The sequence below is a fragment of the Setaria italica genome, chromosome II (genome assembly GCF_000263155.2).
Source record: "Setaria italica strain Yugu1 chromosome II, Setaria_italica_v2.0, whole genome shotgun sequence".
In the NCBI taxonomy this organism is placed as follows: Eukaryota; Viridiplantae; Streptophyta; class Magnoliopsida; order Poales; family Poaceae; genus Setaria; species Setaria italica.
The window spans coordinates 22,305-37,776 of NC_028451.1; the positions used below are offsets into that span (position 1 = coordinate 22,305).

The 15,472-nt window shown below is 48.5% G+C and overlaps 5 protein-coding genes across 5 annotated transcripts; 2 read left to right on the top strand and 3 right to left on the bottom strand.

Annotated features, from left to right (window-relative positions):
- Positions 1-2,954: 2,954 nt before the first annotated feature.
- LOC101763576 (U3 small nucleolar RNA-associated protein 6 homolog) lies at positions 2,955-6,724 on the top strand. Its single transcript, XM_004955248.3, has 6 exons — positions 2,955-3,559; positions 4,084-4,740; positions 5,273-5,731; positions 5,825-5,997; positions 6,156-6,339; positions 6,428-6,724. The coding sequence occupies exons 1-6, from the start codon at positions 3,095-3,097 to the stop codon at positions 6,515-6,517; spliced, it is 2,028 nt and encodes a 675-aa protein (XP_004955305.1). The 5' UTR covers positions 2,955-3,094; the 3' UTR covers positions 6,518-6,724.
- Positions 6,725-6,897: 173 nt separating this feature from the next.
- On the bottom strand, positions 6,898-8,003 carry LOC101764392 (dirigent protein 1). Its single transcript, XM_004955250.4, has one exon. The coding sequence runs from the start codon at positions 7,838-7,840 to the stop codon at positions 7,148-7,150; it is 693 nt and encodes a 230-aa protein (XP_004955307.1). The 5' UTR covers positions 7,841-8,003; the 3' UTR covers positions 6,898-7,147.
- A 279-nt stretch (positions 8,004-8,282) lies between these two features.
- LOC101763980 (dirigent protein 1-like) lies at positions 8,283-9,002 on the bottom strand. Its single transcript, XM_022823850.1, has one exon. It carries the CDS (start codon positions 8,757-8,759, stop codon positions 8,283-8,285), a length of 477 nt encoding a protein of 158 aa, XP_022679585.1. The 5' UTR covers positions 8,760-9,002.
- Positions 9,003-9,649: 647 nt separating this feature from the next.
- LOC101764793 (dirigent protein 1) lies at positions 9,650-10,833 on the bottom strand. Its single transcript, XM_004955251.4, has one exon. The coding sequence runs from the start codon at positions 10,572-10,574 to the stop codon at positions 9,921-9,923; it is 654 nt and encodes a 217-aa protein (XP_004955308.1). The 5' UTR covers positions 10,575-10,833; the 3' UTR covers positions 9,650-9,920.
- Positions 10,834-13,466: 2,633 nt separating this feature from the next.
- On the top strand, positions 13,467-14,356 carry LOC101765197 (dirigent protein 1). The gene has a single exon (XM_004955252.2). It carries the CDS (start codon positions 13,571-13,573, stop codon positions 14,108-14,110), a length of 540 nt encoding a protein of 179 aa, XP_004955309.1. The 5' UTR covers positions 13,467-13,570; the 3' UTR covers positions 14,111-14,356.
- Positions 14,357-15,472: the final 1,116 nt, after the last annotated feature.

Sequence of the window (15,472 nt, forward strand, 5' to 3'; positions counted from 1 at the left end):
TCTGTCTGTCTGTCTGTCACATCACTCACTCACCCGCGCGAGATCATATTCATATAAAGCGTCATGACGCCTCACATTCTGGACATTGTTCTTTGAGAGCAGGACATACAGGATAAATACTGACCAAATTAACCTGGACAGGTAACTGACAATGCTACGATTAATTATTGGTAGGTAGTAAGTACCCGTAGCATTATTCCTTCCTGGATAGGCAGGATCGATAAGTCAGGCCATGATAGATGATAGAATCTGTAGGAATCAAGCAGTTTCCTCATGACTGAAAAGCCAACTTTTTGGCTTTGCTGCATGGGCCAAGCATAAATTCTGATCCGATCCCAAAAGCTGGAGACCACGGCTTGTGTCTCGTACTCTCGTCTCCCGTGCTTGCATGTATGTAGTAGGACATGGACATACATCTTCACGCTTATCCTGCGCCAGTTCTCTGTGCACAGTGCGTGTACATGCAACATGCAGGAGCTTTCTTTTTCGTTTACATGCATGCATTTTTCTTTTCAATCGTGTAGTAGCTTAGCTTGTGGTGAGTTTCCAGAGATTCTAGGTACATAGCTTTTAATATGCACTTAAATATATATTATATCTAGATACGTAGTAGTAAAAGCAATGTATTTAGAAAAATCAAAATGAATAATAATATGGGACTAAGGTGAGGACTTATGGTGGTCACCCTTAGATGATGAGTGATTGACAACGTTGTGTGGAATGATGTTGCTCTTAGCTTGTGATGTGCAGGTGTATGATGCGACATGGTGGCCGACAGCGTGCAATGAACGTCAAGTGAAAGGTTCATGCCGATGGACCAAGGGCAATGAAGGGTGAACACGAGTAGGCTTGGACCGAGGGACCCGATGAGTCCGGACAGAGTCATGGGTGATCCACATGGTGCACGGAAGAGCAAGAGAACATGACGGGATGGAGACGGCATTGGTCGAGTCAAGCGGGATGGAGGTGTCAAAGGCTTGGCGGAGGTTGGACACTCGTCAATATTGAGGAGGTCGCGTGGCAGCTAAGCGGAGATGGACGGTTTGGCTGGTTTGGGCCTCAAAACCACCGTGCAGGCAGGTTTCTCGGTTTGGGCCTCAAAACCGGGGGCGAGTCCGGCGCAGCCGAAGCTTCGAGAAGGAGGGCACGTGGCACCATCGCGAAGCTTGCATCGAGGCAAAGCGAAGTCGTGAAGGCAACGTGTCCGTCCAATGCATCTACAAAAATCTAGATCAATATCTTAGTTGTAACTGTAGGTATATTTTCATTATCAGTCATGGACCATATATATCTATGTTGGCTGGTTTGAGAGGGCAGTTTTGGAACCCTAATTTTATTTTATTAGAGGCTAGACAAGTGCTTAAGAGAGGAGAGAAGGGATATGAGAGAGTGAGCACCTCTTTCTCTTGATTTCTCCATCCTAGGGGGAGGATGAAGGGTGGAGGTTAGACCTCATGTTGTATAGATGTTGTCCTCGTGATTTAGTTGAATTTGTCTCTCAAATCTGCGGCTAAATCTTGTGTTCTTGATGTTTCTCCCGTTTTTCTTTTTCAGGTTTTTCGGAGTATTTTCGTGGGAATTTTCATTCTTCGTGTTTGAGCCCGAATCCCTTGAGATCTGTTGGGGGTGATATTGCTAGGACTCTTGTGAGCAACTTTAAATTGATTCCCCCTCCAATCCCTCTTGAATTTGGCTCGATTTGATTTTCCCCAAAAAGTCTTCCTCTCTCGACTTGGTAATAGTAGTACCAATAATATTATACTGCATTCCATGCATATGTATTCGTGACTTGGTACCAGCTAGCCATACCCCACCACTTGATGATAAACTAGGCCAATATATTCTGGGGTGTTAATTGTGTGTTGTGGGAGTTTAGTCGGCCGCTAACGTTCCAATTAACACCATGTTGACTCTGCAACAGCTGCCGATAGGTAGGTACAGGGTGTTGCATCTCTATGCAACTGAGCAGTAGCTGTGCACATGCATTACATTAATTCATCCGAGCTGGGTTTAGGATAATCCTCCTCTATATCGTGATTAGCTGCACGAATCACGGAGCGCAATTAGGACAAGGCAAGCCAACACAGTGCAAATTAAGCAGGCATGCAATTTGGCAAGTGTATCGGAAGAGATGGATAAAAAGAAGATTAGAGTATATCCAGATGCACGTGGTCCATGCCTATCTGCAGTTCTCTCTCTGTTTTTTTTGAGATCAGCCTGTCTGCAGTTCTTGAGTATCACACAAGGCAACGGCTAGCTGCTACTAAACTGTTGTGTTCTCTGTACTAGATGTGGATACGAGAGAAGTCATGAATCGCTCATCATTCATAAAATTAAAATTTTTAAATCAGAATAAAAATCGGGCTATCCGTTCCGTCTGTGTATCAACAACAGCAGCAAGTTGCAGGTCAACGCTTCTGGAGGGGAGACTTGCGAGTCGTCTCCCCTCCAGAAGCGTTGACAGGGACGCCCTGCTGCCTGCTCCCTCACCTCACTGACGCTACCTGGTTATCTTCATTTCAGCAAGTAGCTATCTACCACTCTGACTCACCGTATTTTCCTTTTTTCTTTTTCATATTGATATAAAAGTGTACTGGCTGACTGTCTTCACTGCTCGCAAAGCATTCACTGTCTCACTGATAAGATCTTGTTTTCCGGATTATTTTTTTAAAAAAAATCGTTTCTAAAAGATAATATCTTGTTGGCGTAACTCCAATCACCTGTGGTGGAATGGTTTTTTGTCTTTTAAAAAAAAAGAATGGTTTTTTGGCCTGGCCCGAGTAAGTAAGTAATATCCTCTCAAAGCCCAATCCATATCAAGGCCTGCTGGCCCGAGTAAGTTATATACTCCCAAAGCCCAACCTATACCAAGGCCAGCTGGCCCGAGTAATTTTGGGCCTCGCGCGCTCCGTGAACCCTGCGGCCCGCTTACACGTTCGTGCCCTCCTCTTTCTCCACCAACCAGCAGCAGTCATCACCACCACACCTCCGCGGCGGCGCCAGCGTTACTGCCTTCCCTTGCTGCTCTCCTCCCCCCCGCGCCGCCGCAACCAGAACCCTAAACCCTAGCAGCCCCCCTCCGCCGCCGGCAACCATGGCGGACGCCGTCCAGTACCGCCTCGAGCGGATGACCGACGAGCTCGACGACCTCGAGCGCCGGGGCCTCTTCACCCGCGCCGAGCTCGCCGACGTCGTCCGCCGCCGCCGCGACTTCGAGTTCCGCATCCGACGCCACTCCCCGCTCCGTCAGGACTTCCTCGACTACATCGCCTACGAGCTCCGCCTCGACTCCCTCCGCAACCTCCGCAAGCGCGCAATCATACGCGCCGCCGACTCCGAATCCGATGACGACGACCGTGGCAGTGACGACGAGGGAGGCAGCAAGAAGAGGAAAAGGAAAAGGGGCAAGAAGTGGAAGAAGTCCATCTCCGACGTCGCGGGGGTCCTCCGCGTCCTCGACATCTACAGGATGGCAACCGTCAGGTTCAAGGGAGACCTCGACCTCTGGTTCCGATACCTCGAGTTCTGCCGCGACAAGCGACACGGAAGGATGAAGCAGGTACCCACCACCACTCCAAGATATAATGCTTACTATTACCTGAGTTGATTTATTCATTCATCGGAGCAATTCATACATACATATAGCAGCTTTTGTATGAAGAAGAAGAGATCCTGATAATCTGCGAATAGACATTGTTTAGGATGTGGGGATTCCCTCTTAGCACATACACATACAACTAGGTATATGAGCACCTAGCATTCATTCACTAAGCTCATGTATACAAGTTCAATGAGTTCGAATTCCACCTCTGTAACTAGCTGTTCCTCATTTTAACATTTGTTCTTCTTTTCAACCAAACATACACTGCTATTGTTGTATCCTCAGAAGGAATTTGTAACCTTTATGTGCCCTCACTCACAGCTGTGCCCCTGTCCTTTTGCGCATCAACTTAGTCAGTTATCAGCTGCATTGTGCATTGTGCTTCATCATCTGATTCTAATCTTGTGGGAAAGTTGAATTGAGCTTACATGTGGCGTGAAGCTTAAATGTCATTATCCATGTGCTTGTCTTGTTATTCGCAGGTTCTGGCACAAGCCATTCGCTTCCATCCCAAGGTTCCTGGGCTTTGGATCTATGCGGCAGCATGGGAATTTGATCAGAACCTGAATGTTGCTGCAGCACGTGCACTGATGCAGAGTGGCCTCAGGTCCTGTCCAGACTCAGAGGATATGTGGATCGAGTATCTTCGCATGGAGCTTACCTACCTTAACAAGCTCAAGGCTCGAAAGGTAGCTCTCGGGGAGGATGTGAAGATGCTGCAAAAGAGTGATAACGATGCTGGCCAATGGAAAGAGGAAAACAAAGAACTGTTCATGCCACTGAATGAAAAAGATGAAGGGCCTGAGGACTCAAGGTCAGGTGGAGAGGCTCTGGAGGAGAAGGAAGACATGTTCTGGCGGCAAGGATTGTTAATCATCCAAACCATATATCATGGTGCGATGGAAGCTCTTCCATCGAGCTTAACCTTGCGGAAGAAATTCTTGGAGATATTAAACAGTGTGGACTTGGCACATTCTGAGGAGATGAAGATAGAGGTCCTGGATGACCTGAAGAAAGATTTCTCCCATTGCGAGGACTATTGGGATTGGTTTGCTAGGCTTCAGCTAACTGACTTGAATAAGTCCAGTACTTTGAACGGAAAGGATGCTCTATCGAATAAGTTGAACAAATCAATTCAGGTAATCTCATTACACCTAATTCTTTGTTGCTGGTTGGTAATCTGTCATGAATGTATCACTGTAACTCAACAACCCTTGCTATTTTACAAGTGAAAACACACGTCTAGATGATTGCACCCTGGCCATGTCTTGCTGTGATGAAATATTACCGGTGTGGTTGAACACATGTTATATGTTTCTTTGTATGGGTTTATGCGACCACGGAACTATGATGAGCAGCAACTATTTATGACTAGATTATTTCCAGATTGATGCCGATGCTAACTATTGATGTATGCTTGTAATGGAAGGTTTTGCCAATGTCTCAGCAATAACATTATAGTTTGACAAATCCATACAGTAAAATGTTTTCCCTTTACTATCCATTTTTACTGGCCTTGTAGGTATACACTTTAATTTCAGTTGAGTCCAAGATTGCTAGCTTTTAAAGTTAACATATACCAATTTCTCAACCAAGATCTGTCAATTACAATGAGCACGTGTTTTGGACGGCTTTATGAACATTCTTTTTTTTTTTGTCTATGAATTATAGGTATATGATGAAGCTGTCAGAAGGCTGCCAACTTCCAAAATGCATTCCCTTTATGCAAATTTTTGGATGGATGTTCTATATCCTGATAGGGAAGATTCCATTGCATCATTCCAAAATTCTGAATTTGATGCTTCAGAATTCACTTCATCTATACTGAAAGTTTATGAAAGTGCTGAATCATGTGGGTGTCTTACTGAGGATCTTGCTTGCCAATATGTATCACTTTGTTTGAAACTCGAAAGACTGGAGGAAGCTAAGAATCTTGCAGAAAAGCTTTGCAACGGTCCTCTTTCAGATGCTGCGAATTTGTGGAGCCTGAGAGCTTCTATGGAGATAAATTCGTTTGCTACTGCGGGCAGTTCTCCATTCAGCAAGGAGAACTTGAGTTGTTTATTTGATCTATTTAACACTGTACTTTCTAAGTTACCCATAACTCAGACTGAGGGATTGTGGCACATGGTATGTCCCTTAGAATTTCCTATGATGATAGTATCTGCAGTTTTGTTTTATCTCTCTAATTTTACTGTCTGAAATTTTCATAACGCATTTCAGGCCATGAAATTGTTTTCTAATGAGAAGATCTATTTTGAGAAGCTGGTGAAGTGTGCGATGCTATCATTAAGTTTGGCAGGTGGGAGTGATTTGGGTGCGTCGGTTTCTTCTGCAATTGTTGGATGGTATTTGCAAAGAGACGGTATGAAACAAGCTAGGAAGATGTACAAGAGGTATGCAAAATCAGCTGTGCAATTGCCATGTTACATATCTGTAATGGTTGCTGGCGCATAATGATGTGCTCTATTCATTACATAATTAGTGGTTATACTGCCTATCGTGCTGTGCATTTTGAATTTCATAGCAGATTGTGAATTATATGGTGTTGCAGGCTTCTCGCTCTACCCCGTCCGAGCCTGAAGTTTTTCCAGTACTGCATAGAGCTGGAAGCTAACCTTGCTTCGCTGGGAGACAATGGTGCCCTTGCAAATGCTCGTAAGCTTTATGATTCAGCAATCGACCACTATCCGCAGGAAAGAGAAGTGTGGAGAAACTACTACAACCTGGAGTTGAAGGTGAGGTTATGCATTGTCAATAATATCTGCTTCCAAAAATGCTTGCCCTTTGTCTTGGGCACTGACATTACATTCACATCGTGACCAGGTGGGAACATCAGAAACTGCAAATACTGTTTACTGGCGTGCTCGTAAGGTGCTTGGTGACTCCACTGCACTGACTGCTCCCAGTAGCTAGCAGGATGCGACCTGTGTTAACTTGTACTACCCTTTTTGATTGGATTTATTTATTTTCCGTGGGCATATTTGGGTCAGCAGTTAAGCTGATTGCAAGAAAATTTTGGCTTGTCTCTGTTTGCTGGGTTTGGGTTTTCATTCTGGAATCCAGCCACAGCGTTCAACTGAATGGAATGGAGCAATATCCCGTGTTGTGGTTGGGCTTGAAGAAGCTTGCAGTATTCTAGAAAGAAATCTGGAGTAGGCCTCGTTTTGGCAATTGTTTGCGCTGGCTTTACCTCTCTTGTTCCTTTTTTATCCCCCCAACCCAAGGAACATTAATAGTTGTTCTTCCATTTTCTATTTTTTTTTGGAACAAGTACTCGTGATGAACGATTAATCTAAGGATGCAAAGAAAGCAAGAAAGCCTCATCAGTAAAAAGTAGAAGCCACATCGTAGATCGATGGAGTAGAGTGTGGGGGCAAAGGAAAGAAATGAAAAGCGGAAACCCATGATGCAACCACATGCAGTAGAACGAATCTGCACCCCCACTACGTGCGTACACCGACATCTCACCAAACTTTTCCACTCTGTCAGTGTCCGCCGGCCTGCTCTGTGCTCTCCACCACCACACATCACCTATCAGCTTTCTCACCAAACCCAGGATCCAACCACCGCAACCACGACGGCGGCGACGACCCACCCGCCGCCGGTCGTCCTCGCACCACCCGAGCTCGCCTTCGTCCCCGACGACCCGGACGGGGAGCCGCCGCCGCCGCCGACGGGCGAGGCGGGCGCGTCGGCGTCGATGGTGCCGTTGCCGCCGCCCGTGGTGAGGTACACGTCGAGCTTGACGGTGGCGTCGGCGCCGCTCATGCTGGACGTCTTCCAGAGCACGTACCCGCTGGCCATCCTGAACTTTCCCGTGCCTCCCACGACGGCGAGCTCCCTGACGTCGGCGTCCGTGTCGTCCCGCCCCAGCACGGCGATGGTGCTGCCGTTGTGGTCCCCCGAGGTGAGCAGCAGGTTGGCGCACACCATCAGCGCCGCGCCCGACTGCGACGACAGCATGTAGATGCCCTGCATCCGCCCCACCGCGGCCGACGACGGCGACGAGGCCTCGGTCAGCGCGTCGTCCACCACGGTGGTGTCGCCGAAGGCCATGCCCAGCGCAGGGGCCGTCGTCGACCCGGGGCCCTTGATCACCTTCACCGCCGTCGGGTTGCTGCCCGACACGATGTCGTGCATGAAGAAGCTCAGGTGCGTCGTCGTGCCGTCGTCGGCCGCCTCTGCCGCCAACAACACGGAGAGGAGGAGGAGGAGGAGGACGGCCTTGGCAGCCATGGTGGATGGATGGGTGGGTGTTCTTTTGGGTGGGTGGTTTGTGATGTGCGGCAGATCTGTTACACTTGTATATGGCGATCCACGGAGCTGCAGCTGCAGGTGGTGGTTGGGCTGAGCCGCTGAGGAGATGGAATAGGAGGAGATGATGACGTAACCAAAGTGTTTAGTTGTTCACCAGCTGACCTACTGCTATGACAGAGATAGAGGGGTTGGTGAGCATGATTAACAAAATGTTGTTAATAAAGGACGCCGACCTGCCAGTTTTGCGTGCTTTGGGCGCTACCTCCATCGGCATCCACACCTGCATGCGAGTTGCGACCACCTTTTGCTCCTTGCTTTTCCAAGAACACATTTTCTTTGGATTTATTTCCTTTTTTTCAAAGGTCCACTACATCACCACCATTGGCTGAGTTAGTACGTTACATAATTGTCAACTGAGACATCACCATGCTTTTGACAGATGTTTTGACAGGTTGAACGAAAGCGAGCACCCCGTGCCGCCGACGACGGCGAGCTCCCTCACGTCCGCCGCGATGTCGTCGCGGCCCATCACCGCGACGGTGCTGCCGTTGTAGCCCCCCGCCGTCAGCAGCAGGTTGGCGCACACCGTCAGCACGGCGCCCCCCGACTGCGACGTCATCATGTAGAAGCCCTGCACGCGGCCGACGGCGGCGGAGGAGGACGAGGGATCCTCGGTGAGGGCATCGTCGGTGACGGTCGTGTCCCCGAACGCCAGGCCCGGGACGGCGGAGGGGCCCTTGATCACCTGCACCGCTGTCGGGTTGCTTCCCGTCAGGATGTCGTGCATGAACAAGTGCAGGTGCGTGGTGGTGCCGCCGTCAGCCGCCAGGACGGCCGCCGGCGACGACATCGGAGCGAGGAGGAAGAGGAGGACGGCGGCAGCGAGGGAGGGAGCCATAGGTGCTCTGCCTTGATGAATGGATGCAACATTACTGGCAGCTAGAAGGTGATGGTCAGGTTTTTGTAAAGTCGATCGAGCGATGAGACGAGATGACGAATTGACGATAGTAGTAGATCCATTTCGAGAGGTCACGATCCATTTTAGGTGAAAAAGGAACGCATCGTATCTGTCTATTAGTAAAACATTCCATGATTCGGCTTTGCCAAGTCCAAGTCCGATCCTGGCTTCAGCATCAGGACACAGCCATTCGCCTTCGTTTTCGCCTGGTCTTCTGGTCGGTTCTTCCAAACGAAACGCTACAGTGTGCTACAGTGCTGTAACAGTAATTTGACACCTCCAAACTTTGGCAACTAAACAAGACCTAAACATGAGAGAAAAACACATGCATGCATAACAGGTCATGCCACACGTCACGTCGTTAATTAATGATAACCACCTTTTTCAGTGGACTGTGGGCATGCGACAGCTCCAGGCTGTGAGATTCAAAGGTCAGCAAAGAGAACGGGGGAGGTGGTGGTGGTGTTGTGCCTGTCATGTCACGGTGCTCATGGTTACTGCAATACTGCTGCTACACCAGTTGCTCCTCCAATGGCTATATTGTCAGTTTGTCACGTCCTGGGTGTCGATTTCTCGTTGCACGAAGCAGAGACTGCTATCCCAAGGACATTATCAGCAGACCCAAAGGACAGCGGCTGTAACCAATAATTTCTTATGCTCACGCTTATCTCGAGTCTTTACCTACTGCTATGACAGAGATAGAGGGGTTGTTGAGCATGATTAACAAAATGTTGTTAATAAAGGACGCCGACCTGCCAGTTTTGCGTGCTTTGGGCGCTACCTCCATCGGCATCCACACATGCATGCGAGTTGCGACCACCTTTTGCTCCTTGCTTTTCCAAGAACACATTTTCTTTGGATTTATTTCCTTTTTTTCAGAGGTCCACTACATCACCACCATTGGCTGAGTTAGTACGTTACATAATTGTCAACTGAGACATCACCATGCTTTTGACAGATGTTTTGACAGGTTGAACGAAAGCGAGCAAGCCCATGCCCAGGCGTCAGAAGAATAAGCATATGAGCATCACATCCCAACCAACGGACAACAAACTGTACACATCGACATGCTACCAAGCTCTGACATACCGCACCACCAAACTAAACGTAGGATCCAACCACCGCAACAACAACGGCGACAAACACCGCACTGACCCACCCTCCAACCCGCACGGCGGCGGCCGACGACGAGCCGCCGACGGGCGTCGAGGAGTCGATGGTGGCGCCGCCGCCCGTGGTGACGTACACGTCGAGCTCGACGGTGGCGTCGGGCCCGTTCATGCTGTTGGTCTTCCACAGCACGTACCCCGTGGCCATCCTGAACCTCCCCGTGCCGCCGACGACGGCGAGCTCCCTCACGTCCGCCGCGATGTCGTCGCGGCCCATCACCGCGACGGTGCTGCCGTTGTAGCCCCCCGCCGTCAGCAGCAGGTTGGCGCACACCGTCAGCACGGCGCCCCCCGACTGCGACGTCATCATGTAGAAGCCCTGCACGCGGCCGACGGCGGCGGAGGAGGACGAGGGATCCTCGGTGAGGGCATCGTCGATGACGGTCGTGTCCCCGAACGCCAGGCCCGGGACGGCGGAGGGGCCCTTGATCACCTGCACCGCCGTCGGGTTGCTTCCCGTCAGGATGTCGTGCATGAACAAGTGCAGGTGCGTGGTGGTGCCGCCGTCAGCCGCCAGGACGGCCGCCGGCGACGACATCGGAGCGAGGAGGAAGAGGAGGACGGCGGCAGCGAGGGAGGGAGCCATAGGTGCTCTGCCTTGATGAATGGATGCAACATTACTGGCAGCTAGAAGGTGATGGTCAGGTTTTTGTAAAGTCGATCGAGCGATGAGACGAGATGACGAATTGACGATAGTAGTAGGTCCATTTCGAGAGGTCACGATCCATTTTAGGTGAAAAAGGAACGCATCGTATCTGTCTATTAGTAAAACATTCCATGATTCGGCTTTGCCAAGTCCAAGTCCGATCCTGGCTTCAGCATCAGGACACAGCCATTCGCCTTCGTTTTCGCCTGGTCTTCTGGTCGGTTCTTCAAATGCAGTTGGGAAATGGTAAAAGGAGACCTCATGGAGGCTGTTCACTACTTCTTTGAGCAACATTTCAAACTGCGGATCAGGGGCTTGTGGAGCATGGCCAATGCGGTGGAAATGGCAGATTTTGTTCTCCTATGGGATGAAGTGCAACAACTTGAGCTATCAGATGAACGTTGCATGGAAAGCTTTTGCGGAAGGAAAACATAAATTTTTCACAAAATCCTTACTGCTGATAAACTTCTCATCAGAAATTGGCCCTGTGATCAAGTCTGTGCTTTGTGTGATCAAGATAATGAGACAGCACCGCACATATGTTTGAACTGCTACTTTGCTAAAGAAGTATGGCTCAAAGTCAAAGACTGGACTGGATTGCCGATCCTGCTGCCTGTCGAAGAGGAGCTGTCCTTTGAAGAGTGGTGGAACAGAAACCTTCAGCCTTTCACAGGGAAATTACGAAGAAGCATGGCAGCCATTATCATGTACACTACATGGCGCTTGTGGTTGGAAAGAAACCGGCGGGTATTTGAACACAAATCTTTATCTTCAGTTCAAGTTTTGGGACTTACCAAGATTGATGGGAGGCGTGTGGTACTCCGGAGTTCGAGTCTGTTTAGTTCTTCATTATGTTACAACGAGCTGTTCTTGAGTGTGTTATTCTTTCATGTAATATTAAACCTTCTGTAAGACATCTTTGCTTCCTTCTTATATGATATAAGCAGTTCTCCCTGCTCTTTTTCAAAAAAAAAAAAAAGAACATAATTGCTGCATTCGGCCGGAAACTCGGGCAAGGCCCAACCTTGTAGGGATTGGGCCGAATAAGATCATGCTCAAATTGGTGGATTGGGCCATAATGGCATCAAGTGGGGGCCTGTGAACAACACAGTGTTTATCCAAAGCATAAGTAAGAGCAACAATGTGCGTCTATGGCGTGCCATAGATGAGCTTCTTAAAAGCCGATTCGGGAGGCGGCCACGAGCTTCATCCTCGGTTGCCTTCTTCACTGCGAGAGGTGGAGAAGAGCTGGGCTGCGGCAAACGACGGTCGGCGATGGCGAAGGTCATCGGGCGCTCCTCCATTCAGGGGTGCCCAGTAAGAGGGGTTGGAGGGTTGAATGTAAAAGTACTTTATTAATAAAATCCAACCTTTCTTCTAAAAAGAATGAGAGAGCAACAATAATGTTGTTAACCAATGCAATGGTAGCTTATTAAAGTACTGATAATTAATCTAGATAAGAAAATTTTGTGTAGTTCTGTAGAAAATGAGCGTACTTCCTTTGTTTGACTATGTTTTATTCAAAATCACACCCTTGGCACCGACCTAGTAAGTATGAGTTTTAGGGGAAAACCAGATGATTCTACGTACCTCCCTCTTCTCTCAAAACACTTGATTAAGGCAAGGAAGTAGAAAAGCTACACATGTACTATAGCAAAAGTTATGTACATAGAGCTAAATTTTGAACGGAATGAGTACATATTCTTTCGAGGCCATGGGCAAATAATGTAAAGAAATAGAGGCAGTGTAGGTTTTTCAATAATTCAGACGACTACGTATATCAGCCGTAGAAATTGAATGAGGCCATCTTAACTTGTTTTGATCGAAAAGAATGCGCGGTGGAGGAGGATGAGCGGGCGCGCATGGCGTATAGACACCGGACGCCGGACGCCGGACGCCGCGGCAGTGCATGGTGGGATTTGACGGCCGGCGCATCATTCAAAAGCAGAGCAGGAATCTCTCTTTTTTCTAAAAAAGAACTAGCAGGAAAAAATGTACATAGTGGTTATAGCGTTGCTGTACAAATAGAAAAGCGACACAAAGAAATTATTCCCCCACCCGTCAGTAAGGGGGTGGGGGCGCAACAATAGATATTAGGATCGATGTACTAGGTTTGCCAGGTGCTTTGCCCCGGCCATCACCCACATGGACGCCTCATCTTTAATGAGCTGTGTGACCTGCTGAGTGGTCGCTTCTTTGTGGTCGAAGATCCTAGCGCTGCGCTCCTTCCATACTACCCAACATACTAGGATAATGAGTGATTTCAGCCCACGCCGATCCGTGCACACCGTCTTACCCAGTTCCGACCACCATTGATGCACTGAGACCGTCTGTGGCCACATGTGCGGAAGCAAGTTGCTTGTGGATGTCCAATGGGCCATTTCTCCCCAAGATCCGTTTGGTGAATCTGCATTCGGTGAAAAGGTGGGCCACAGTCTCTATTGTTCTTCTACATAGGGGGCAGTTTTCAGAGTTAGCCCATCCCCGAGCTTGTAGTCTATCAGATGTCCACACCCGATTTTGTAGCAGTAGTCATGCAAAGAATTTGCATTTTGGAGGGGCTCATAATTTGCAAACAATTTTTCGAAATTCTGTTTATAAGCAGAGCAGGAATCTAGGTTGGTAGCTAATGATACGCACACATGCATGCATACATAACATGTCAGGCACAGTCACGTCGTCAATTAATAACCACCTTTTTCAGTGGACTGTGGGCATGTCAGTAAAGCATTGTAGCTAATGATACGCACACATGCATGCATACATAACATGCTTGCATGTTCTTCTTTAACTTTCTGCAATGATCGATGATGCTCGATATATACAGTCGCATATCCATGGTCTGTCTATGCCCTTAGCTTGTCTACGTACACTTTCATCTCCATCAAATCGAATAGGAAGATCCATCAAGAGATCGATCGGCGAGTAGCAACAAGATGGCATCCCATCACCTCATCACTCTCGCGGCCATTGTGCTGCAGCTGCAGCTGGCCGTGGTCTGTCCCGCCGCCGCCGGCGACGGAACCATGCACCACCTTCACTTCTTCATGCACGACGGGTACACGGGCCCGCGCCCCACGGCGGTGCTGATCGTGAACGGCACGGGCGCCCCGCTGATGTCCGGCGGCGTGCGGTTCGGCGACACGGTGGTGATGGACGACGTTCTGACGGAGGGCCCGAGCCGCGCGTCCAGGGCCGTGGGCCGCTCGCAGGGCACCTACGTGACGGCGTCCATGGAGGAGGGCCGCCCCGCGATGCTGCTCTCCATGAACGTCGTGCTCACCGACTACCCCGGGTACACCGGCAGCACGGTGGCGGTGATGGGCCGGAACGACGTCACGGCGGCCGTGCGCGAGCTCGCCGTCGTCGGCGGCACGGGGAGGTTCCGCATGGCTAGGGGGTACGTGCTCTGGAAGACGGCAAGCTGGAAAGGAAAGGACGCCGTCCTCGAGCTCGACGTCTACCTGCGCGCCTGATCCCATCGTACGAGCATGCATATACCATGTACGTACGTACGTGTGTTACTTCGTTCTTACTTACTAGGCCGGCCTGTATCAGATCAGCGGCCACAATAAAACTCGGCCGTTAATTACTGTGTTTTATCCCAGTCCTTCGATTTGGAACCAATTTATATTCAGCATGTACGTGTCACTTACGGGGAGATGTCCCAGCTGTACTTATGGTCGCATGGGTTATCTCAATCATTCATTCCTTTTTTAAGATATCGGTTCAACCGTTAAATTTCTCACCTATCCATAATTCTCTTACCTACTCATAATTCGTCTCACCGTTGATTTCTACGGTGATTTCAGATACGGATGGTTCAGATAGATGATGTAACTACATGTAGGCCTTGTTTAGTTCCCTACTCATGATTCGTCTCACCGTTGATTTCTACGGTGATTTCAGAGACGGATGGTTCAGATAGATGATGTAACTACATGTAGGCCTTGTTTAGTTCCCTACTCATGATTCGTCTCACCGTTGATTTCTACGGTGATTTCAGAGACGGATGGTTCAGATAGATGATGTAACTACATGTAGGCCTTGTTTAGTTCCCTACTCATGATTCGTCTCACCGTTGATTTCTACGGTGATTTCAGAGACGGATGGTTCAGATAGATGATGTAACTACATGTAGACCTTGTTTAGTTCCCAATTTGGGATTGGCAAAATTGGCATTTTGCCATAAAATGCGCAACTGTAGCGTTTCGTTTGTATTTGTGAATTATTGTCCAAATATTGACTAATGAGGCTTAAAAGATTCGTCTCGCAAAGTACAACAAAACTGTGCAATTAGTTTTTGATTTCGTCTACATTTAGTACTCCATGCATGTACCGCAAGTTTGATGTGATGGAGAATCTTCTTTTTGCATAGTGTCAAAGTTGGGAGTTTGGAGGAAACTGGCCTTGTTTAGTTCCCAATTTGGGAGTGGCAAAATTGGTATTTTGCCATAAATGCGTAACTGTAGCGTTTCATTTGTATTTGTGAATTATTGTCCAAATATTGACTAATTAGGCTCAAAAGATTCATCTTGCAAAATACAACAAAACTGTGCAATTAGTTTTTAATTTCATCTACATTTAGTACTCCATGCATGTACCGCAAGTTTGATGTGATGGGGAATCTTCTTTTTGCATAGTGTTAAAGTTGGGAGTTTGGAGGAAATTAAACATGACCGTAAATGAGAAAAATTCATGTCCAAGTCGGAACGGTAAATTTCACACAGTATGCTAGGAAAACCGCGTCACCGACAAAGGAATCACTTGCGAGTGCGACAGCTCCAGGCTGTGAGATTCAAAGGTCAGCAAAGAGAACGGGGGAGGTGGTGGTGGTG